The sequence below is a fragment of the Ambystoma mexicanum genome, chromosome 12 (assembly GCF_040938575.1).
Source record: "Ambystoma mexicanum isolate Mex_15411 chromosome 12, UKY_AmexF1_1, whole genome shotgun sequence".
NCBI lineage: Eukaryota > Metazoa > Chordata > Amphibia > Caudata > Ambystomatidae > Ambystoma > Ambystoma mexicanum.
In genome coordinates, this window is record NC_090936.1 from 1225398321 (window position 1) to 1225423352 (window position 25032).

Sequence of the window (25032 nt, forward strand, 5' to 3'; positions counted from 1 at the left end):
CAATACAAATCATATGATTGACGCTCAAAGACGTCGTTGTCTGTCCTCTTTGATCATCTCAGGGCGTGCTACTTTAGGGTTGGTGGTCAAAGGGCACCTGGTGCCATGGAATGCAGGGATCTTGAGGTTTAGTCACTTATGTGGGCTACACCTCGTGGTCGCCTGGGGATGGGCCGGGTCATGCTTTGGCCATTGTGAGATAACATGGACACTAGGCACCGGTCTATAATCGCAGCCTTGTAGGGCACATTCCTTGTGGATAAAAAATATCTTTGCAACACTGTTAGAACAATAAGTGAACTTTATGGCGGTTGGGGGAGTCGGTTGTAATCACGGGAGCTTGGGCATGACTGAAGATTTAGCTCGTCTCACAATTAGGGCCTAGTGCATGAAATGATGCATTCGCCGCGCAGGCCTTGTCTCCAACCTATGGTTACTAACATCTTATACAGAATGCACTAACATCTACACAAAATGGTAGTCTTGCTCACGCCTCTGGCTGTACTATGTGGGTTGATTATATTGGGGTGGGATCATACCACTAACCCCCTTCCGCACTGGCCCAACATAGTGTTTTGAATGCCGCTCACCGTACTCGAAAGTGCTTGGGGGGTTTGCCCCTTCCCAACATTCCCCCCTTTCGTTTGTTCTACAGTAACACATTCTTTAATACCCCTCTGCTGTCTACTTTCTGCTTCCAGGCATGGCTGTCTCTCGTTTATGCGTACCCAGACCCTGCATACTGACTGCAAACTCTCACCTCTATGCGCATATTACCCAGGTAAGAAAGTCATATAGATGCATCCCCCATCCCCTGCCATGTCCACCAAAACCTCAGTGTAATTCTCTATATCAGGGGGCTGAGTAATGATAGTGTGGTATAGATGGTCAACTTCATTTCCATACGGGATGGGGAGCATTTCGTGCTTAGGAGATCAGTCTGTACTTCAATATCTCTTGTCTCGCGAGGTGCTTTTGAAACCCCAATTGATACCATCATTCTTGCGCTATGGGATGCCGTACAAGCACAACATCGAAGGCCCAGTCGGCATGTACAAAAGATAACTAGAATGAACACGATAATGGGTATCAACATCTTCAGTATCGCTCAGAGCCAGGATTGAGCCCAATTAAATGCCAAGGTAAACCAGTTACTGTCCTGTACTCCTCCCTCCTTCTTCATGCAAACATCCAGGCCATGGACAGCTGCAATGGTGTGTGATAATGCTGCATTCACTGCATCCTCCGGAGACACAAATATGCAACCGGAATCGCCCAATTGTTTGCAAACCCTTCCTTCGATTGCTTTTAACATGTCCAACACAAATCGGTTTTTTATCGTCATAAGTCTTAATGCACGCAACTCAACTTTGATCACGTTGAAACAGTTCTCTGTATCGTTCGCGAGCTGCATCAGCTGCCATCTCACGATCTGCAACCATTTAGTATTTGCTACAGCCTGCACTCCCGGCAATAGTAGAGACACGAAAAAGGATTCTTCTGAGCTGAAGAGCCTGTATTCTTCTGGTATTTCAGCAAGCAACGCGGAAGAGTCTTTGGATATGTAATTCAATCTTTTCCTCCTCTTTAGTTGTTGGAATTGTCCTTTCCCTGGCAGGATGCAGAGCTCTTGTTGAAGCCAATAAGTTTTATCTCTTCTTCTTCGAATACGGGGGGTCCAGTTGGTTCCTCGGCAGGCAGTGCTCCCCCCTTCAATGCACTGTTTCAGCACATCACAGCACTACTTGGCATTAAGCACCGGATGTATTCAATTTACCACCCCAGGCCAACGACGTTGTGGAGAGGATCAATGGTCTCCTCAACAGCAAATTGTCCAAACTGTGTACCACGTTGAAAAAGAACTGGGTGCACGGTTTGCCCCTGGCCCTCTTCAGTCTACTTACACAGCCCAGCAAAGACCACCATGTGACATCTCACGAGATGGTCAATGGTCGGCGTATGCACCTCCCCATATGCCCTGTGAGAAGAGCTTCAGAGGCACATAGGGCAGCAGCAGTGTTAGTTGATGAGTTCAAAGATTATTTGATCACACTACCGAGGACAATTAAATGTGTCTCCTGATAGATTGCACCTCCCAGGATTGAGACGACAGAGACACCAGACGTAGCAACCACGACGGTGGCAGATCCCGAGAGCGTGACCACACAACCGCTGCTGCCCGATCACTTTGTGTACATTCGCAATTTCTTGGATTAGGTGGAACAACCCTCCGTTTCACGAGGTGGTGTTAGCGCCCTCCCTTCGCTGTTAAGGCAAAGGGCTCGCGATATTGGGTACACCTCTCAGTGGTCCCCAGGGGACTTCCAGACAGCATGTTGGCACATCAGTTATCGTAAAAGGAGGGGCAGCAATACCTGCACCCTATCTACCTCACCGGCCTGTGCAGGCACAATACGCGTACGTGATTACACACCATTGACGGGCCCAAGCCCAGCTGCTAGCTCCATAGTCTTTTTTTCGGGATCTCTCTCTTTCTCTCTCTCTCTCTCTCTCTCTCTCTCTCTCTAAAAAGAATATCTTGTACGTTTCTCCTTTTCTTTGTTTTGTGTGTTTTTGCTCACATTTCAGGAGAGAAGAAGATGGACGTCACTAATGTAAATAATTGTTGGGGGAGTATGTTATAGGCGGAGGTCCTATAAAGGGGGGGAATGGGATTGTATATTACCCAAATGGGACAGTACACATAAATGTTAACAATATTAGTGGATTTACATATATTAGTAGCAATATGAAGGCTAATAATAACAATGGAAATGAATATAAGAGTAACGATAGTGTTGATATGTGTTATTGATGATTATAATAGGTACAACACAACAGCAAGAGTACAGGCACAACTGGCAATGGGGGTAATGGTGAAAAGGTTTTCAGCAAAGCGAAGATTCAAAACAATATAATATTATTTTTGATAGCACTGTTAGAGCTGGTACCCCTGAGAGCCTGCATAGAATAATTAAAATAGTAGTACCAAAAATGTATGATACTTATCAATGACTGGGTTTGTTTGCGATTCAGGATATCCGTCATCCCGAGTTTACCAACTCATGGGGCCATTGCGTGGTTGGTGGTAACGCGCTGGTGCTACCGGCGGGTTGCCGCTGATCTCAAAACATTGAATCCGCCCCCTGACTTCCTGGTGCCAACGGGACATTACAAGTCCCGGCGGAGAGGGAAGTCAGGCAGGGGATTTGGTAAGTCCCCATTCCTGTGGCGTCCCATAGGACTCCACGGGAATGGGGATTCGGAAGCCAATGCTTCGATGACAGCTCTGCCTACCGGAGCCGTTGCACCTGTCGTGCGCAGCAGCCGCGATAGGCTGACTTGTAGTGTGGCTGTCTGGAAACAAGGGTGCCAGTAAGCTTCCCGGACCCTTGTTTCCATACCGCCAAACTCGTAATGAGGCCCATGGTATACTGATATGAGTGGCGTGGGAAGAAACGCTGTGATAGGAAGCTGTAATGTGTGCTCACTCATTCCGCATGCGTCAAGGTCTCCCAAGGTGTTAGTACAGCAAGCAGTCCCAATTATAGAGGCACAATGCCTGGTTCATCTTGCGCTATGCAGAATTAAAGGAACGTTCAGGGCACACAGTGTGCAACTGCAATTGGTGGATTCAGATCTTGTACAGTGCAGCAACGATCCAAAAAACATCAAGTGTGTGGAACTACCCAATCTGATGGTGAAAGGGCGTAAACATGTCAATAACAGCTAGCAGGACACCACACTACCATGCTTGGCAGAAGGACTGGTCACATATAAAAAGGAAATGATAGCACGGGTGTACAATTTCTGTGCACAAATATGAACAGAGCATATCACAAAGTTGACGTAGATTGCAACAATGGAAAAGCCGGTGCGAGTGCACAAGCAAGAAGAATATAAACTTTGTTTCCGCAGCAATGGTACAGTCTTTGTCGGTGCGAACAAACGTTGCAATAAGACTCTCCTAATTGCAGACATGAAGAAGGGAACGGCAGCCGTGATTGATTACTACTGGGTCTGTGGACAACAAGCTTGCTTGCACCTCCCACCATCATGGTGGGGGCTGTTGTTCACTGGCCACGTCGCACTCAGTGCTACTAGTAATCCCAGAATAATGCATGGGCAATCTTTTCATAACCATTGTCTCGTACTCCCCTTCATCAAGTCGTACCACTGCTGCCCCTGTATGACTTTGCCCATCCTCCTTGTCAATTGTGGATGACCCATCAATGAAGAGTACCTCACCCTGCCCTAATGCGCAATCTTTCGCTTTGGGATGTCATCCTCCTCCCCCTCGTATGTGGTGCAGTCGTACAATGCCAGATCTTCGGCAGTGGGCATAACTGTTAGAAAGGTAGCCTGATACACTGTTTTGCATCTAACTACATGCATGTGGGGCTTTGAGATAATAATTCCATACGCATCTCTGTGTAGTCAGGGTGCACTTTGACCTTTCTAGGATCGCAAATAGAGAATGTTCCACATACAACGTAAGTGGGCACCCCATTACAACAGTAGAACTTTTTTCTATTGCAAATGCAGCAGCTGCTAAAGCTTGTTTGCACGCGAAAGGCCCTTGCATCACAGGATCCAGTGTGCCACTGTAATAGGCCAATGGCTTATGGCCCATGGTGCTCTTCTGTGTCAACACTGCCGTCATGAGCTGGTCATCTGAATGTGAGAATAAATACAATTCCTGTGTGTGGTCAGGGGTGGCCAGTACAGGTGCTGAGCTAATGACTTCTTTTAGATCGTTGAAATGTATGATCAAATCTGCAGTCCACTAACTTATGATCCTTTGTTTTTTGCGCTCCCTAAGGGCCTGCAGAAGTGGTCTTGTGTATGCTGCGTATTGATATTGATATTTTATTTCTATCGCGCTCGTACACAAGTGTTTGAGAGCGCGACAAGGCAAGGGAGGGGAACAGGGGAGAACAAAACAGCGATCTTACTAGGCCCAGTGACATTGAGCACGCGCAAGTGCATGGGAGAGGGGGTGGGGAAAAGTGCATGGAAGGGGGGAAAAGTGGAAAGTGCGAAGCAGAGGAGAAACAGATAAATAACAATAAATAAATAATAAAGGCAACAAACAGTGGTAGTGCAGCCAGCAATTTGCAAGTGCTAGGTTTAAGGCGGCAGACAGGGCAGGTCTGATAAGTGCAGGAAGAAAAAGGGGGGTGTATGGGTACAGATACACACCCCAGTTCAAGGGGTGGCCCGGAGGCAGTGCGGGAGGGTGGTAGGATGAGCGGGTACCTGGGTGCAGAGGACAGAGGGTGGCCAGGTCCACAGTGCCAAGAGAGAACAGATCAGCAGGGGAGAGGGGGACCGAAGGCAGAAGAAAAGAGGAAGGTCTTGAGGTGCTTACGGAACCAGAGATGGTTCTCCTCAAGTTTTAGAGTAGCAGGGAGGCTGTTCCAGAGGGAGGCCCCAGCTGAAGACAGATCTACCAACAGCTCGTTTCTTTGAAAAATGACTGACCCTGAGGGAGTCGGAGGTAGAGGAGTGAAGACCTCGAGAGGGAAGGTATTTGCGGAAGGATAGCTTAAGGTATTTTGGACCCAAGCCCCGGAAAGCCTTGTGGACAATGCAGAGGGTTTTGAATTTAATCCTTGCATCCACTGGGAGCCAATGGAGAGATTTCAGAGCTGGAGAGATACGATCCCAGGGCTTGAGGCCAAGGACAAGGTCTTGCAGTTCTGTTCTGGATTAGTTGCAGAGGGCGGAGAGTAGAGGCAGGTAGATTTAGAAAGAGGCTGTTACAATATTCCAAGCTAGAGAGAACCAGAGCTTGGGATACCATGAGCTTCTGAGGGAAGGAGAGGAAAGGCAGAGTACCTCTGAGGAGGTGCAGTAGGATATTTGACTTTTTAGAGATCTCAGAGATGTGGGCGGAGAAGGAAAGAGTGGAATCAAAGATGACCCTGAGGTTCTTAGCCTCACAGGTGGGGGTAGGAGGAGGGCGTAATCTAAGATCCATGCCCTACAGTAGTTGCATAGCCCCAAAAACTTCTGCATTTCTTTAACCGAGGCGGGTCTCTGGGCGGGGCTTACTGACACTGCCCGATCTGGTAGTATCTTTTTAACATTTGCTGATATGACCTCTGCCAGATAGAGCACCTCCTGTTGGCAATATTGCAACTTTGCCTTATCAACCATTTTCCCTTTATAGGCCAGCAATTGTAAAAGTGTAATGGAATCCTTTTGGCAGTGCTGCTCACTGTCACTGCACAGTAACAGGTAGTCCACGTACTGAATAACCGTGCTAGGTACCTGAATGTTCTCTAAATCAGCGTGCAGTATTCTGTTAAATATACCAAGGCTCTCACAGTACCCCTGGGGTAACCTAGTTTGTTCAAACAGCATCTGGCCCTTTGTAAATGCTGTGAAGTACCGTGTTAGGCAGAATCCTCTGCAGTACCCTTAGGGAACACTACAGACAATTAAGTCTACAAGTGGTAGTACAATTTCACCTTTGGTACAAGCCTGTACTACACAGTTATAGTGGTAGCAGTAGCGGAGCAGCCAGACTTATCTGAAGAGCAAATGAGCAGTAATAGGGATTACACCAAGGACTACAATTACTGTGACTCAAACAAACCCTGACTCAAGGTTTCTGGTTAAAAAATATAAGTACATTTATTTTTAAACCATCTGTTCATAAAACACTTCACTTCTATTAAACAAAACCACACTCTAAATATACCACACACAACCAATTCCTTTGGTTTAGGTCAATTCAAGGTAAGTACATTAGGATTTGACAGACCAGTGTTGTGAAACAAAAGACGTTACCAGGGGTTAAGCTGCGCTCAGTTTTTGACAGTAATGACAGTTCGGTCTTACGAAAGAAAAGCGTACCCGCAGGGAGAATTGTAAGCGTAGTCAAAACACATTTAGCACATTGAATACAAATCAAGGAAAAGGGGATAAAAATCATAGGCAATACGTTTGTCAAGGCACTTGAATCAGAGGACGTATTCTAAGAGACAGATAAAGTCAATAGGCCTGCGCCAGTGTCAAATGGAGCAGGGCTCTGTTGTCGAGGATCACACGATTAGAACAGTTCGAGATTAACCTTGCCGGGAGTACTTGAAAATTTTCGAAGGGAGGCAAAAGTTATAAGAGGGAAGGAAGAAAGGACAAGCCTTCGGTAAGGAAAAGGGTTTACCCCGATTCCTCAAGGTCGGACGGAGAGAACGACCAAATGGACACAGTACCTTATTCGAATGAAGAAAGCTGGTGTCGCGGCAGTTGTTCCTGGTAGCTCCTGCAGACACACGGTTCCTGAAGCTTCAGTCGTGGAGACAAGAAGGAGGATGTATGGAGCGATCTGCACTTCCCAGGGATAAGGCCAGCAGCAGCAAAACAACGGTGAATAAAAGGTACGCTCCTTTAAAACAGGAGAGGGCTCTTCTGATGGCTATCCGGACCACTACAGTTTCGTGCAGCGATTTCGACCCAGGATATAATTCTCTGGCTGTAGAAAGGTGAGCTGGTTGATCCCACCAGGCTCAAGGGAAGAAGACGCCAGACTGGATCTTCTCTGTCATTGAAGGGTAGATAGCTCAGGACTGCAGCAGGCGTTCACCGGGACTCGGGCGTTGCAGCAGCCGTCTTCTTCTCTGCTTCTCTTCGGATCTTGTAGTTCTAGTGGCGACTCTCTCTTCCAGCCCCAGAGTCCTGCCTTTTATGCCAAAATCCCCCATTCACACAGCCTGGCTGTCAATCACACAGCAGGGGGGTTGTCCAGCCGGACAACCACCCCAGCCAATGGACACAAAGTGTGACTTGGGTCTCCAAGGAGACCCTGTGCAGGGCGTTACTAAACCCCACCCTCACATTCATCCCACCTAGACACCCAAATGCCAAAGGAGGGCTTCTTCGCAGAAGCCCACCAAAGGACGGCGAACAAAGAAGGCAAACCTGGTTTGCCGCGCAAAGTAAAACACAAGAAGGATGTTAACACTAAGAAATGGCGACTAAACCCGACCGGAGCCAAAATAAAATATATTTGGTCAAGCATGTTTATGTTCGAGGCTAACACAATAGCCTAAAACAGTACCACGTTTATATACTATAATCGCGGTAGAAAAGTAAGGGTAGATACCACTGCCACCAGCCAAGTCTTAGTGTTAAGGGAGCGAAACAAGGCTCCAGGAGGTACAGACAAAAAGGGATCAGAGTTAACCCTTTTCAATACACCATGTAAGATGGGGTGTACTGGGTCTGTAGGTTAAATGACTACATAAAGTAAATGGCAACTTTACCTGTTTCTGGGGGACAGTAGTCAGCCCCAGAGAAATGGAGTCAGTGGGAAGTCTTAGAGACAACCCTGTGTCACTGCCCTGAAGGTGCTGTGTAACACACACAAAAGTTGGGCTCATGGAGTGGTGTGGCTCCAGAGCCCATGATCACACAAAAAGTACAAATACACATGGCGAAACAAATGTAAGAGTGGGAAAAAGGTTCATACTCTTACCAGATGGAAAAATATAAACCCCAGAAATCCAGCAAAGCTGCTGAGGGACTCACTAGTTAAGGGAAATTAGCCATAAATGAGAATTCTCCCTAACATACCGTGACTCAGGATGGAGTGGAATCGAGAAGACTGCATTTTTCAAATCCACTACAGTGAAGTATGTAGCTTCTTTGGGTATACTGCATAAAATTTTCGCAGTATTCGGGATGACTGGAAATTCTTTTTGTACCATGTCATTTAGGATTTGCAAGTCCTGGATCATTCTCCAATTGCCCCTTGTTGATTATTTGACAGGGTATATCGCTGTATTACACAGAGACGTTGATGGAAAAATGATCCACTGGTCCAGTATGGCCTGTATTGTCTTTCTAATACCCTCCTCTGCCCCCCTCGATAGTGGATATTGTTTTACCCTGGGTAGCACCTCACCTGGCTTCAGTGTTATACGCACAGGGGTCCACAACTGTGAAGGCACGTTTTGTAAGTCTTTGTCAAGAAATAGAGGTGGAGTTAGTACTGCCATCGGGGAGCACTGCTCCCTTCGGTAGTTTACCATTATGTCACAGGGGATACAGATCTCTAATATCATCTCCCCATTGTTGTCATTGTTCTCAAACAGCTCGTCATCCATCACTTCCTTTAATTGTACTGTTGGATCTATACAGAGAACTGTGTGCCATTCACACCTGTCCCTGTCAACTCCTAACATGACAACCCTTTTGTCAGAGACCAACAATCCCTGTAAATCCAGCGACAATATTGTTCCCGCCACCACCTCATGTGACACAACTGGACTAAAGATGAAAACTATGGGCACTCGCCAACACAGTACTGCACCAGCACAGTAATAGCATAAAAGAACATGTCCGGGTCCACGGGTGTCCCGCAAACTACCACCTCCCCTGTCATTGTATGCATTACCAGCATTGCCCTTACTGCGCATATCTCAGGTGTGGAGCAAACTATACCACGATCTGTGAATGGAATTGTCATATTTAGTCTGCTGAGCAGATCCCTTCCCAGTAAATTAACAGGGGAACTTTCAGAATATAGTAAGGGAGCCCATACCACCTTCCCTCCCACCTTTATGTCCAGCTCCTCAGTGTATGGAACCTTGGAAACGGCCCCAGAGAATCCCAGCGTGTCAACATATTTGCCTGATGATGGAACATTTCCCTCCATGATACACGATTTTGTTGCACCTGAGTCCACCATAAATATGAATTGCTTGTTTCCTATCTCTGCCCCAACCAAAGGTTCCTCTTCACGGTGGATGGTTGTTGACAAGACCGGACACGTAAGTGCTCTGTATGCGCTATCCTAAACAGGCTATGTGTTTGTTCCAGAGAACGAGAAGGGGTTACCCCCCCATTAGCCGGTCAAGTGGCACAGCGAGTAGAGCGCTCGCTTTGACATCCGTGCAGAGCATGCTAATGCAGGTTCGAATACCGGTGGGGCCAAACTCAGCCTTTCATCCTTCCGAGGTCGATAAATGAGCACTACACACCGTGGGTAATAATAAGCAGCGTTCAGATACCTGAGGGTTCGTAGCGCTATATAAATGCCAAATTATTATTATTACTGTTGCTCCTCCAAAGGGGTTGGTGGTTCCGTTTGGTACCCTATTGACCGGGGCCACACCAGCCTGCTGTTGCTGCGGCGGGTGCCATACCTGTATATCAGATACTTGAGGCTGCTGGTTGTATGACTGGTGTTGCCCCTGTGAATACCCTTGATTTTGATACCCTTGACCCTGTTGCGGATACCCTAGTCCTTGGTCCCCTTGGCCCTGATGCGGCGACCCGTAATTATACCCCACTACAGACCTTCTCCTGCATTCCCTTGCAAAATGCCCCCACCTCAAGCAATTCCGACATTGTGATGGTCCAAACCCACCCCTTCTGGGTCCAAATCCCCCTCCTCTTGTTCCTCGGAAGCCCCCTCTTCCTCGCTGCGGTCTTCGTTGCCACTGTGGGCTGGGATACTGTTGGCCCCCGCCCCACTGTCCTTGTCCTCTTTCAGCCAACAGCGTAGAAATAGTGGCGCTCACAACCTGCTGGGTGCTCTCTGTCCCCTCCACCTGTACTGGTGTCGAAAAAGGTGCCTGGACAACAACCTTTACCAATTTCTTTTCTACCAATTTTGCTTCCTATGCCTGACGCCTTTGGGCTGTTTCCCTTTTCCGCTCCTTGATCCTTTAGCAATGGTGCACTATTATACTCTGTACCTACAGCCACCCCCTTGCTTCAATACCCACAATCTTATCTAGAGCCTTCTGCTCTTCATTTGGCAAGCCCCGCTTCAAAATAAAATAGAAAAATGGTATTGAATGATCCCACGGTCCTCCCGTTTTAGCTCTCCACATCTCGTGCAATTTAAGAATACATTTATACGGGTCCTCATCATTGCCCATAGTACACTGCATAAGGGACTGTAAATCAGGGATATCTGGGAAAGCCCTTCATAGTGCATTCCATACCTGTGCTCTAATTCCGTTAAACGGTGCTCCATCGTGTGTATCGTCCCCCATGGTTATTCCCGGATATCCAGCTTTACCCACACGTCCCCAGCCTAGTCCCCAATTAGAGCAACCATCAAGCTCTTGATGTCCCCTATTGCTAGGTGCACCCCTGCTGTGAGCTTTTCAAACTCATATATCCACTATATCATCCCTAATGTGAACTGTGGCAGAGCCTTAATCAAATTGTTTTTATCCATCTCGGGTCAGGGCACATACTGTGTCCTCCCTGCCCCCTTATGTATGAGGGGCATCTGCACTTCGCCCCACTTCCCACACCCTTCTTCATAACTCTCCTTCTCTTTACCAAAGCTATCTGGCCGGCCCTATTCCTCAACCTGCCATCCCCTCCCATGAACCTTTTACTTGGGGGGGCACTCTCAACTGCCTCTTCACCCCTTTATTCTCGCTCATCCTGACCCTCATCAAATGTATCATTGTCATCCTCTCTCACATTGTTTCCCAACACCGTATTCTCCTGTCCAAGGATTGTCCACTCACCCTTGCTTCCCTCCTTCTCAACACATACGTGTCTTATTCCTTCAGTATCTATTCTGAGCAGCACGTCTACTGATCTCCATTCTCCCGACCCTTCTCCTGATGCCCCTAAATCCCTCACTGCTCTTGAGGATGTCTGTATCCTGTTCAGTTCTGTTAACAACTCTGCCAAACTATCTCTGAACTCCCTTGACCTGACAGCAGCAGATGCCGATACTTCGGGCGGGTGGGGGAGCGGTAGCCTGTGGTGTTACTGGTGCTGAAGGGGTCCCTACAACAGTGGGTATATAAATTGGATTTGTGTATCCATCTGCAGGACACAATGCCAAGGGATATAAACATTGGTGCACTGCTGATGCCAACCCCTCTACTTCTCCCCTCCTGCACCTTCCATCTTTCTGTATCTTTGCCCCCGCTCCGTCCCCTTGATCCTCTGTCTCCTCAAAACATTCGCAAGAGCTCTAAAATGTATTTTCTCTTCTGCAGCTGTTTCCCCTTACAATTAGCTACTGAAAAATGTGGACATGTGTTCCAAAACACCCTTATTATGGGAGCCCTGCTCTGGCCACGTGCAGAGCATCCCACTCCTCCCGTCTCCGCAATCCATTGCTTATGGTATTTCTCCACCCTGTCACGATACAGTGGTAGGGCCTTGTACATATACACTAACTAACGCGCTGCGCATGCTTCCGCTGCTTGTGACAAAAATAAGAAAATCGCCCCCACCCTTTTCTGTCCCCCTCCTCCAAGCACACACACTACTTCACACAACCATCCAATGCCACACTAAGCCGCGACAAACACAATAAATGCCCCTCCTAGGGCCCGCTCTTCATCTAATAAAACACAAATACAATTAACTAAAATAACATCCGCTACTTTTTCCAGGTCTACTACTTATATGAGACCACTACTTTTATTTCCGTAATTCTCCTTTAAATAAAATATTTAATCGTGGTACCACCTTCCCTCACCTTCCGAGGAGGGGCTCCCTGCCTTACCTTTGCCTTACCTTATAATGCCTGAACGAAATAATCTCTCTACAATGGAAACACAAATAAGAAATAACACAAACCACACCCACGTCGCATCAACGATCTCGCTCTCCACCTGTTCACACCTCTAAAACTTCCCCACGCACCTGTCCCTTACTTGTTATCACTACAAGAATCTACTCACATATGCGTGCTCACCCAAACTTCTCTGTCACAGGGTTCCAACACCGGCCTGCTCTCTCCTCAGAGCCACGCCCTGCTTCAAAGAGCAGAGAGGACTTCTCTTAAAATGACTCCTGCTAAACCACTCGGAACACGTGTTTTTTCGGTACCGGTCGCTGTAGGTGGGCACGGCTCCATCTGGAGAAGCGGCCTGGAAGCCTCTCCAAATACGGGGGGCGCTGGGGTCTCCAATTGAAGGCAAGTCCCTGAACACTCACACCAGAGAGAATACAGCCCACTAGGGAAAAAGGCTCAAGTCAATCTTGTAAGGATAACAAGTTTTAATCTCACATGCAGATGAGAACAACAGCAAAGAACTCTGCTGCTAAGAACATTCTGCCGAAAAGTAGTACAAGTGGAATCTTTTAAAGAAAAACATGACGCAACATATTCAGTAGAAACCTGCACGGCTGCTTAGTGTGCGCCTATACATTATCCGCCTGCTCCAAAAGAGATGCCAGGTTATTGGTTCCAGCTTAGTCCGTCCGTCTTCCATCACGTGGGTGCTGCCATGATCATCTTCTTCTCACGTCGAAGGTAAAAAAACAAGTTAACTACACTCCTAACACAATGATACTTTATCACTGAACTGTGAGCCTGGCAGACCTTAACAGGCACAAAGGAGGGTCTGGGGCACTCTAACCTTCACACTCACATTTCACTCATTCCCTTCCGCACCATCCGGCTCCAAGGTCTCCACCCTTGTTTTGAACTGTAATTTATCTATAATCCCTCCCAGAACCTCACAAAACAAATCATATGATTGTCGCTCAAAGACGTGCGCTGTCCGTCCTCTTTGAACTTATATGGGCTATAACTCGTGGTCGCCTGGAGATGGGCCGGGTCATGCTTTGGCCAGGCACCGGTCTATGATTGCGGCCTTGTAGGGCACATTCCTTGCGGATAAAAAACATCTTTGCAACACTGTTAGAACAATGAGTGAAGTTTATGGTGGATGGGGGTGTCCTCACGGGAGCTTGGGCATGACTGGAGATATCCCTCGTCTCACAATTAAAGCCTAGTGCAGCAAATTGCGCATTTGCCACGCAGGCCTTGTCTCCAAACTATGGTTACTAACATCTTACACAGAATCCACTAACGCCTTGGGCTATACTATGTGGATTGATTATAATGGGGTGGGTTCATACCACTGCCCCCCCTCTCCCCTGGCCCATCATAGTGTTTTGAATGCCGCTCGCCTTACTCTAAAGAGCTTGAGGGTGGGATGGGGTTGCCCCCTTCCCAACACGTCCCTTCTCCCCTAGGGGGAGACCTCTCACATGGGCCAGGGCGGTGCGTCCACAGAACAATAATTCCCCTGGGGGTGGTGTACCGGGGGAGGATTGCATGGGAGAGGAAGCCCCTTATGGGATTAGCAACGACCCTCCCCAGTGAACGCAGTATTCCCACCAATTAAGTGACCCTTGACCTCCTTCGTACAACACTAAGAGCAACCCCTTCCCTAATAGGCTCATAGGCTGTTGTCACCCTACCCTTCCCCTAGAAAGTACTGGGAGGAGGAAGAAGAACAAGTTACTTACCAACTGGTAACGTTCTTTCGATTGGATGTTCCTCCAACGTATTCCTCATCTGAGACGTATTCCATCCAGCTTTGCTGCTCTTCGGAAATCTTTTCGGCAGAGGGCGCCGTGCGTCGATGTCGTTGAGTCGATGGTCCCTCGCAGGCCTCCGTCGAGGGTGACGTCATCGGGTGTATAAGTAGCACGCGCGGTGCCCGTTGACTTCAGTTGTTTTTCCCCCTTTTTTTGCCTGTGATCTTGTACTGTGTAGATTGTGCCGGCAGACAGGTATCAGCCTTGTGAGATTTGAGATGGCAATAACCCGGAAAAATCTACAGAGGGGTAGGTTGGGAGGGCGATGAGGAATACGTTGGAGGAACATCCAATCGAAAGAACATTACCAGTTGGTAAGTAACCTGTTCTTCGAGTGGATTGTGTCCTCCAACGTATTCCTCATCTTAGGTAGACTCCCAAAGGAGTATTTTGCATATTTTCTCTGGAGGAGGGGTCTGATTTTTTCCCAACGCCTTTAGATGGCGGAATAAAGCACTGCTTTTCCAAAAGTCAGCTCCCTAGACTGGGAAGCATCCAGGCTATAGAATTTTGAGAAGGTGTGTAGTGAAGACCAAGTTGCTGCTTCGCAAATGTACCTCATTGGAACATCTCTTTGAAGGGCCGTCGAAGAGGCGATGCCTCTGGTGGAATGAGCCCTTAACCCTTCTAGTGGGTCTTTTTGTGCTAGTCCTTATCATTCTGAAATGCAAAGTACGATCCAGCGTGAAATTGTCTGTTTTGTCACCGATTGACCCAGTTTCCTTCCTGTGTACCCTATAAACAACTGGTTGTCCACTCTAAGTCTGGAAAGTCTAGAGATGTAAAAGCTTAAAGCTCTTTTTGGATTCAGTCTGTGTAATCTTTCCTCCTCCTTAGACGGATGGGGTGGAGGATAGAATGTGGGTAAAACAATTTTCTGACTTAAATGAAAATCAGATATTACTTTTGGTAAAAATTATGGTTTAACCCTCAATACAACTCTGTCCTTATAGAACACAGTATAGGGTGGCCCAGAAGACAGTGCCTGCAAATCACTCACTCTTCTTGCTGATGTTAGAGCAACTAAGAAGGCCGTTTTCCACATTAGTAATCTTAATGGACACGTGTGCATAGGCTCAAAAGGAGCACGCATTAAGAATTTTAGGACTAAATTGAGATCCCAAATCGGTACTTGAAATGGGTGAGGAGGAAACACATTAGTGAGACCTTTTAAGAATTGTGTTATCAAAGGAAATTTGAAGTAGGAGCATTCTTCCGATGAGCGCTTGAAAATGGAAAGCGCCGCAAGGTAACCTTTTATTGTTCCGATATTTAAACCTCTATGTGCTAGGATCAGAAGGAAAGATAGTACTTCCGGAATAGGACATAGAAAAGGATCGACATTCTTTTCTCTGCACCAGTTGCATACTTTTTCCAACGGCAACGGTATAGAGACTTTGTTGCTGGCCTTCTTGCCGAAAGCAACACCTCCATAACATCATCTGGAAGGTTCCAATCCCTGTATCTCAGCCTTTCAGATACCAAGCATGAAGGTTGAGTGTTTTGACCTCTGGATGGAGAACCTGACCTTCCATTTGAGAGAGAAGGTTCTCTCTCTGAGGAAGACGTACTGGAGGACAGATGGACATATCTAGAAGGTCCGGGTACCACATTCTCCTTGCCCAATCCGGGGCAAATAGGATCGTGCGGCTCCCGAAGCGTCTCAGCCTCCTGATGATCTGAGGAATGACAGGAATCGGAGGGAACGCGTACAATAGTGGGAAATTCCACTCCACCACGAACGCGCCCCCCAGGGCTCCTCTCGGGGGAAATTCCCTTGAGCAATACCTTTCGCATTTTCGGTTGGTACTGGTTGTAAACAGGTCTACCTGAGGGGTTCCCCAAAGGGCGAAGATCTCTTGAATTACTTCCTGAGCCAGTTCCCATTCGTGGGACACCGTGCTCTGCCTGCTCAGAACATCTGCCGTCATATTCCCTTCCCGGGCTAGATGAATTGCTGTTAAAGAGATTCCCTCCTGAATTGCCCAATACTAGAGCTGCACTGCCTCTCTGCACAGAGGTAGTGACCCTACACCTCCTCTTTTGTTTAGGTAATGCATGGCCACTGTGTTGTCCGTCAATATCAGGACATTATTTCCCCTGACAGATGGCAGGAAGGCCTTCAGCACTAGTCTGATTGCCCTCAGCTCTAAAAGGTTGATGTGTAGTTTAGACTCCGATGGAGACCAACGACCGTTGATTGTCAAATTGTTGGCATGAGCTCCCCACCCCAGGAGTGAGGCGTCCGTCACTACTGTGATCTCCGGCCATGGTTGCCAAAAAGGTTCTCCTTTTAGGATGTTCTCTGTACAGGTCCACCATAGAAGATCTTGTCTGACCTTGTTCAGAATCTGAAGAAGATCCGTCATTTGACCCGAGAACTGGGACCACTGAGTCTTTAGAGCCCATTGAAGGGATCTCATCCTCAAGCGTGCCTCTGGCACCAGGAAGATGCAGGATGCCATGAGGCTGAGCAACCTTAAAAAGTCGTAAGCCTGGAGATTTTGGGCATTTTGGAATTTGGAAACCATCTGAAGAATGTCTTGAGCCCTCGCCTTGGGAGGCGAGCTCTTTCCCAAGGATGTGTCTAGTACATCTCCTATATACTGAAGCTGTTGGGAAGGTGTCATCTGTGACTTCTTGAAATTGAGGGAGAAGCCCAGTTTGTGGAGGAAGTAGCAGGTGACTTTCAGATGATCCAGTGCTTGCTCGGCAGAACGCGCTCTGATCAACCAATCGTCCAGGTAGGGGTAGACATGAATCCCCCCTCTCCTGAAGTGCGCTGCCACCACTACAATTAACTTGGTGAAGACCCTCGGGGCGGAGGTCAACCCGAATGGCAGGACTCGAAACTGATAGTGTGAGTCGCCAACTACGAACCTCAGGTATTTTCTGTGTTTGAGATGAATCGGCACATGAAAATAAGCGTCCTGGAGTTCCAATGACACCAACCAGTCCTGAAGTTGAAGGGCCTGAAGGATCCGAGAAAGGGTAACCATCTTGAACTTGTCCTTCCTGAGGAACTTGTTCAAGTTTCTTTAGTCCAAGATGGGTCTCAGTTTTCCATCCTTTTTGGGGATAAAAAAATACGGGGAGTACCATCCCTTGTTCCTCTCCGCTGCAGGTACTGGTTCTATAGCACCTTTCTCCAGTAGGGTTGAAACTTCCTGCTGTAGGAGCGGGTTTGAAGACTTCAACGGGTGTCTCCCTGGTGGATTGCATTGAGGTTGCTTTAGAAAGGGAAGGCAGTAGCCTTGGGCTATTATTTCTAGAGCCCAAACATCTGAAGTAATGGCTCGCCATTCTTGCAGATGCTGCGACAGCCTGCCTCCTACAGGTGTTTTGTGATGCAAGTCCTCAAAGTGGTTTTGTGGCGGATGTTGCAGCTGCTGATGGCAGAGAGGCTGCAGCTGGAGTCGGCTTAGCACGTTTTCCTCGTCCACCGCGAGTGGCCATTTTCTGGCCCCTTTGACTGGCCATTCCTCTTGCCTTTCCATATGAGGTTTAATAACGATAGGATCGTCCCCTCCATGACTGTCCTTGCGCACAAAAAGGCTGAGTTGCCTAATAGCAGCTCCCAAAGATTTGGCAGCTGCTTTTGAGGTCTGCAACCTCTCAAGGCTCTCGTCAGTCTTGTTGCCAAAAAGGTGAGACCCGTCAAAAGGCATGTTCAGAAGGCGGTTCTGTACATCCGGTGCAAAACCCGACTTCCGTAACCACGCAAATCTGTGCATTACCGTGCTAGTGCCCATGGACCTGCTTACACTATCCGCAGTGTCCAATCCAGATTGAAGGGATTCTTGCATGGCTTCCTTTCCATCTCTAACGATGGCTAGGAAACCTTCCCTTTCTTCCCCTTCTGGTATGTGCTCCGACGCCATTGCGATGCACTCCCACAGAGTGTATGAAAATTTTGCCAAGGCACATGTGGAGTTGGCAGATTTTAATGCCATGCTCCCAGCTGAAAATACCTGCTGTGCCCAACCATCCACACGCTTATCGTCCCTGTCTGGAGGGATAGAAGGGTACGCAAGGTTGTTGGAAGCTGTGGCTGCCTGTATGAGCAGACTCTCTGGAGTTGGATGTTTTGACAGATAGCCGGGGTCGCTACTGGCCGGGCTGTATTTTGTTGCGAGGGACTTATTTACCGGAGGAATAGAATCCAGAGTTTCCCAATTCTTGGCCACCCTGTTTTGCAAGGCTACATGAAAGGGTAGTACTGGGTCTTCAGTGGGACCATGGTCCAATATGTCTGTTAAATCATCTTGGACAAATTGGGGTGGTGGTTTAGCCCATTCCAAGTAATCCACCACCTTGGTCATTAACTGACGGTATGATGGACTGGCATGCTCTCCTGGATCTGGTCTACCAAAGTCATTCTCAGGAGATGTGTCAATGCCACTTGCATTGTGTAAAGACTCCACCAAATCCCTCATTCTGCTTTCCTCTGAGATCAAGCATTCTGGGACATTTGGGGTGCCATATTCCAACCCAAAAGGTACATTTTCCTCATCAGATCTCTCCTGTTCCTAAAAACTGAGGTCAGGGATTTGAAAATCTCCTTCCTAGGGAGAGGCTTGAAAAACTTCTCTGGGAGAGGAGGAGGAAGAGGTGTAGTACCAGGCTCTGAGGAAATTACATGTTTTGTAACCTTCTCCTTCTCTTTTTCTGGCTTCCCTGGCTTGGCTGGAGCCTTTGGCGCTGAGGGTTTCGGCGTCAACGGCGTCGACGACATAGTGGTCGTCGACAGGGTCTGCTTCGAGGGTGTCGAGGCGGTCTTCAACGATTTTCCCTTCGAGGTGTGATAGGTCTCGGACGGCGTCGGTGACCTCGAACGGTCAATTCGACTCGAGCGTTTTTCGCTCAAGGTCCTGGAAGGTTCCCCATCCTTCCTTTTTCGATCACCCGGGCTCGAGGGCGCGTGAGTGTCGGAGCGATGACGCTCCCGGCCGGCTTCCGAAGAAGGCGCGGACCGAGGCTTCGCCTTCTCAAACACCTCCATCATTTTGACCCTGAATGCTTCCTACTCTTCGGAAGACGAATGTTTCGTGGGCATTTCATCCTTTTCGGAGACTCATCTGACGACGAGGTGGAGGGAGACCTGTGGCGTTGTTTCTTCGATTTTTTTTGACGAAGCCGACGAGCGATAAGAATCGCTTCGGGACCTAGATCGATGCCTTTCGCGTCGAGGAGATTTCTCCTCATGGGGTCTCGACTCGACGCTAGAGGCTTTTCGATCGCTTTTTCGACCTACCTGTAGCTTTCCTCTCCTTTCTCGCAAGGCCTTCCGCGTCATCGCCTGATACGTCCAACAGGCCTCCATGTCGTGGCCTTCTCCGAGGCACCACAAACACTCATGGTGTGGGTCCGTGATCGACATTTTTGAGCCGCATGACTTGCACTTTTTGAATCCCGATCTCGGGGTCGTGGTCGGCGTCGATGACAAGGACATATTTCTTCTTTGTATATTATACTTCACAGAACTCGAGGCGCGCCGAATGTCCGAAGCAACGTATACTGCGGACAAAACAGAACTGAGGCCAACGGGTGCCGCGCGTGCTACTTATACACCCGATGACGTCACCCTCGACGGAGGCCTTCGAGGGACCATAGACTCGACGACATCGACACACGGCGCCCTCTGCCGAAAACAATTCCGAAGAGCAGCAAAGCTGGATGGAATACATCTAAGATGAGGAATATGTTGGAGGACACAATCCACTCGAATAGGAGTTACCTAGGTGAAGATCCCTTTCTCAGTACTGGGACGAAGAAGAACCCCAATGACTCACAAGGAGTCATACGATCAGTACTGTGACAAAGGAGAAGTGTGGAGGCATGAGAATTACCTGTAGGATCCACTCTGAGGTGTCTAGTGTTTTCCAAAATCCTATTTGCCAGAGCCAGTATAAAAGGGAAGAGATACTAAGGAAGTGTGAGAGGAGCCCTTCCTGGGTAAACCATGTGGACGGAGCGAAGAGATGCCAGAAAAGGGAAGATTGGGACGCTTACCTAGAGGAAGTAGGATCTCTGGCAAATCCATGGAGGAGAGACGGTGTGCAGTCATAATGTTGAAAAAATTACATCGAATTACAAAAATGTCGAAAAAATATCGACATTTTTTTTAAAAAAATGCTTTATATTTTTAGTTACATGTTTTTTTGGGGGTTCCGCAAGTAAAAAAAAGGTTAAAACAGAAGAAATAAAATTATAAAGCGGGGTTGGGGGGTGGGAACCCCCCCATTTCGAACAAAAAACAAAGAAGAAAAGACATTCGATTTTTTTATTTCGACATTATGTTTTCGACATTTTGACTTTCGACATTATGTATTTCGACATTATCACTATAAACCAGGAGAGACTGGCCCAGCAGAAGGAGTGACAGCCACATAGCGCAGCAGGAAAGCTGGCGGTTACGGTCTGCTGGATTTGCACAGACCCAAGGAGAGACTGGCCCAGCAGGGGGAGAGATAAGTCATCCATCTGAGCAGGAAAGCGTCTGCTGAGCTGAGCTGGGACGCGAGAAGCGAGTGAGAAAGAGAGAGAGAGTTTCTTTGAGGAGGGACAATGGGAGATGTGCAGGAAAGTAGCAGATGTGAGCCGCAAGGAAACCCGCACTGGGAGGAAAGGGAAAACCGAAATATCGTCTGTCAGCAGGGGACTATTCGGGTGGCTGCCGATCAAGTCCTCCAGGTGTCCCAGGCCCCGCGGAAAGACGTGAACGAGGAAAGGTGCAGCCGAGAGAGCGTTGGAGCACTGCGGAGCCGCTGCAGAGCCCGCTCGAAGCCCGAACGCTAACGGAGCCTCGCAGAGGGACACAGCTGCCCGGAAACCGTTGTAACCTATAAGAAGCAAGGAAGCTGGTACGCAGGGTGTCCGGGAGATGCAGGAGGTCTGGGGAAGCAACGGGAGGAATACAAAGTTGGAAGCAGAGGGTCTGGGACCCTGATCGAGTTGTATACTTGGCAGGAGAGTGAACCAAGGGAATACAACTACGCTGTGCGAATCTGGGACCCGCACCCAAACAAGAGAACGAGAAGTAGAGGATCTGGGACCCCGAGTGCATTGTATACTTGGCAGGCGAGTCAGCCAAGGGGACACAAAGAAGCTGTGCAATCCTGGGATTCGCACCCAAATCAGAGAACAAGAATAAGAAGGTCTGGGGCCCTAAATAAGTTGTATACTTGTATACTTGTCAGGAGAGTTAACCAAGTGGACACAACGCACCAGTGCGAGTCAGGGACCCGCACCCACATGAGGGAAAGAGGGTCTGGGACACTGTGAGAGAAAGAGATTTTCAAGAAGGAAACACTGGCTTGGCAGGAGACTGAACCAAGCAGTGTAAAGTATTGGGAGTCTGGGACTCGCATCTACATGAGAAGCTGAAAGCAAGAGGGTAAAAGAACCCTGGAACTGACAAAAGGGAATCCTATGCTTGATAGCGAACTGTGCCAAGATGCTAGAATAAAGAAGCACAAACACAAGACGCATTAACGTGTGAATCGCCCAGATACATTTCATCTAAGGGAAAAGGGGGCTCAGCCGTCCCAAAGGAATGAGCATAAGATAAGATGTCCATGGGAAAGAAAGACAAAACTAGCATTGGAACTTTGTATTTTATTAACATTAATTTGCATCACGTTTTATTACCAGAAAGAGTGATAACTTTTCTGTTGGTTGAAAACACAAAGACCACTGTTTCCTTTGAGAAGAGATCATCCTTGCACAGTTACTTTAGATTGTAATTATTAGGGACAGACGTAGGTATGAGACACAACAGTGACAGACTTTTTAGTTTTGGACTTCCTGACAACTTCACTAGTTTTCTTTGAGGTAGGGAAATCCCTCTTAGCTTTAGGGGCAGAGAGGCATTTTTCCACCCTTTTATTAATAAAGGTTTATACCCCTAAACATGCCACCATTGTGTCCGAGCCTTCTGCACCCTTAGAGAGTTGTATATCTTATTTAAGGACAGAATATTAGAATGCTGTGTATGTTAATAATAAGCAGTTTTATAACAAGATAATCATCTCAGAAAGCTCAGATGATACTTTAGTGACTATATATAACAATTAGATTCTTAGTATAAAGACTGACCTCTGGAGGTATTGCATGTTTTACACTATTTTTTATCAGTTAGAATTCGTTTTCTGAATATATGTATTTTTTTTATAACATATGCTGAAAACAGAACATGGAAATCAATCATCAGTTTCAAAGATACATATTATTGCGTATGTCTTGCATATTATTTCTCTTTTTATGAAACAGAGGAAATGCTTCATTAAAAGTCCTTCATATTAATTTCCTGTCTTGCACACCATGATGATTCAAGTTGGCAATATTTGAATAAAAATGATTTATTCAAATAATCTAATGGGCAAAGGGCAGGTTGCGAAAGTGAAAGGAACACTTGTAAGCACGGGAGGTGTCACTCTGGCTAAGATTGTTTCCTGGCAATGTGCTCTGGACTGCAGCAGCTCACCTCCTACTGGCCACTCCACGCTCAAGCATGGTGTAAAATGTGAATCACACAGAAGTGCAGATGGCAGACAGCTCAGCTCTAGCTGTTTGAATGGAACTAATTACATTGGGTATTAATTAAAATGTACAACATGGGGGTGCATATATCAAAAAACCAACACACTCTCAAGCCTATCACAAAGTCGCCTCTCAGTATATCATTTAATTTTGGGCATCAGCCGAATGCACATATGGTCAAGCAGACCCCCTTGTAGGCCTTCCACGGTGCCAGGGAGTCATTGTGAGCCTGGGGAAAATGGAACCGTGCCCAACACCACTGTGGGAAAAGCTCTTCTATTTTCTGCTCCCCTTGGTCTTAAACGGCCATGTTCTATATGAAGGAAATCTGCACAGATCTATGGCCATTTTAATGTGAAGGTGGGTTTTGATCCCTGGCTCTTCTGGCAGTAAAACCCTGGACTGGTCTTCCTGTAAGTTCTTGAGGCCCCGTTAGGATCTTCATGGGGATGGTTCTAGTGGAGGGTGAGGCGGGACTCCTCTTAGGCTGAGCCGCAGTTACCTGGTCTTAGTCTGGTAATAGATGGCAACATGCAGATTATTGGTCCAAACAGGGCTGAGGAATCTGGTAACCAGATTATGTTTTACAATACTAACTCATACATTTTCAGGATGTGGAAAATATGTTTTTTCCCCACAAGATTGTAATTTGGGTTCCGTTACCCATGGGGATTGTAGGGTGATTTGTAAGTGCTATTTACTTACTGGTAAATCCTATTTAGGAAAACAGATGTTCTGCAAAATACTTACGGTTATTTTTTCCTCCTGCTCCTCTGCTTTTTGTACATCCATTTCCCATTGTTGAAATAAAGTCAGGAATTGTTGGGAATACTCTGTATTCAATTTTTGTCTGTAAGCATAATGTAAATTGAGGATTTAATAAAGAATGGTAACAATGATAATCAAAGCGCATACATTGAAAGCAAGACATTAAACACATCGTCCAGTTCAAAGCATGAAGAAAGTGTTTGTTGTTATTGGGTTTAACTCTAAGAATAACATGGAAACCATTCTGCTGAAACTCATGCTTTATTGATTTCAAAAGAGAACACTGTGCAGCTCATTTAATTGGAGCTTGCAATTTGACGGCGGGAGTCATTACGTGAACACTTCAACGTAAACGTCTCCCTGTGGCCAAATTCCAAAAGAGAAGAGCAAAAGGCAGCATACAAGCATGTACGCCACCTCCTCTTACACTCCGACCACGCAAATGAAGTGAACACTGCCTGCCATGTATGTACACATGGAAGGCATCGTTTACAATGGATCCCTGTTAAGATGGATTTCTAAACTCTGGCCTGTTGGACAGAGTTTAAGAGGTCACCTAGATATAGTGAACAGGGGAAACTCTGGGAGTTTACCCAAACCAATCAAGGAGAGTGGTCAAGGCTAAGTCTCGGTGAGGTGAGTGGGGTCAGGGGACTACAATGAGTCTACACAGTGAAATACACAATGATTAAACTTAGAGAGTAAGTATACACATACTCTATTTATTACAGGCCCAAAAACACAATAGAAAAATGAATCAAGCAGGTAATACTATCACACAATACTACACATATAAAACACACATACAGTCACAGGTTAGCCAATGCAATGCATACAAGTTACCCCAATACCTGAAAGTAGAGGTAAATAGTTAGGCAATTGCATCAACAGTCCACAGGAATCGGTGACTTAACTTTAAAAAGTCCAATCCTAAGTTGAATGGGGCCTTGTGCCCAAATGTTCACAAAGTACTTTATAAGTTGGGGTAAAGTCCCTGTGGATGTCAAGATTGGTTCCAGAAATCAGCAAAAAGGGGTTTACAGGTGAGTAAAATACTTTTTTTTATTACATTTTTTATTTGTTTATTGGCTAACCATACTGTTCAACCTTAATAATAGTGAATAGAAAATATACGTATAAAACATAATGTTTTATTATACATTCTATAAAAACAATAACATTCAATTCATCATTCACAGTAATCATTTCATTTTTCAATTTCATTCAGTTCTAATGAATTTAAAAAACTTAATACGGCAAGGCATAATGATCTACTGACACCGCTTAAACATAATTCTCAAAAGCTGTGCAAATCAAATAAATTAATTTTTCCCAAAAAATCAGCAAAACACCTTTGTCTGGTGGAATTCAGTTTGCCACAATAGATTATCA

General features: G+C 46.8%; 1 protein-coding gene across 1 annotated transcript in view; it reads right to left on the reverse strand.

The window, feature by feature from the left end:
• The window catches only part of SYCP3 (synaptonemal complex protein 3), a 784994-nt gene that overhangs the window by 301045 nt on the left and 458917 nt on the right, over positions 1-25032 (reverse strand). The window contains exon 6 of the mRNA XM_069629895.1: positions 23623-23722. Within this exon, the coding sequence (XP_069485996.1) occupies positions 23623-23722 (100 nt within the window). The remainder of the gene's footprint in view (positions 1-23622; positions 23723-25032) is intronic.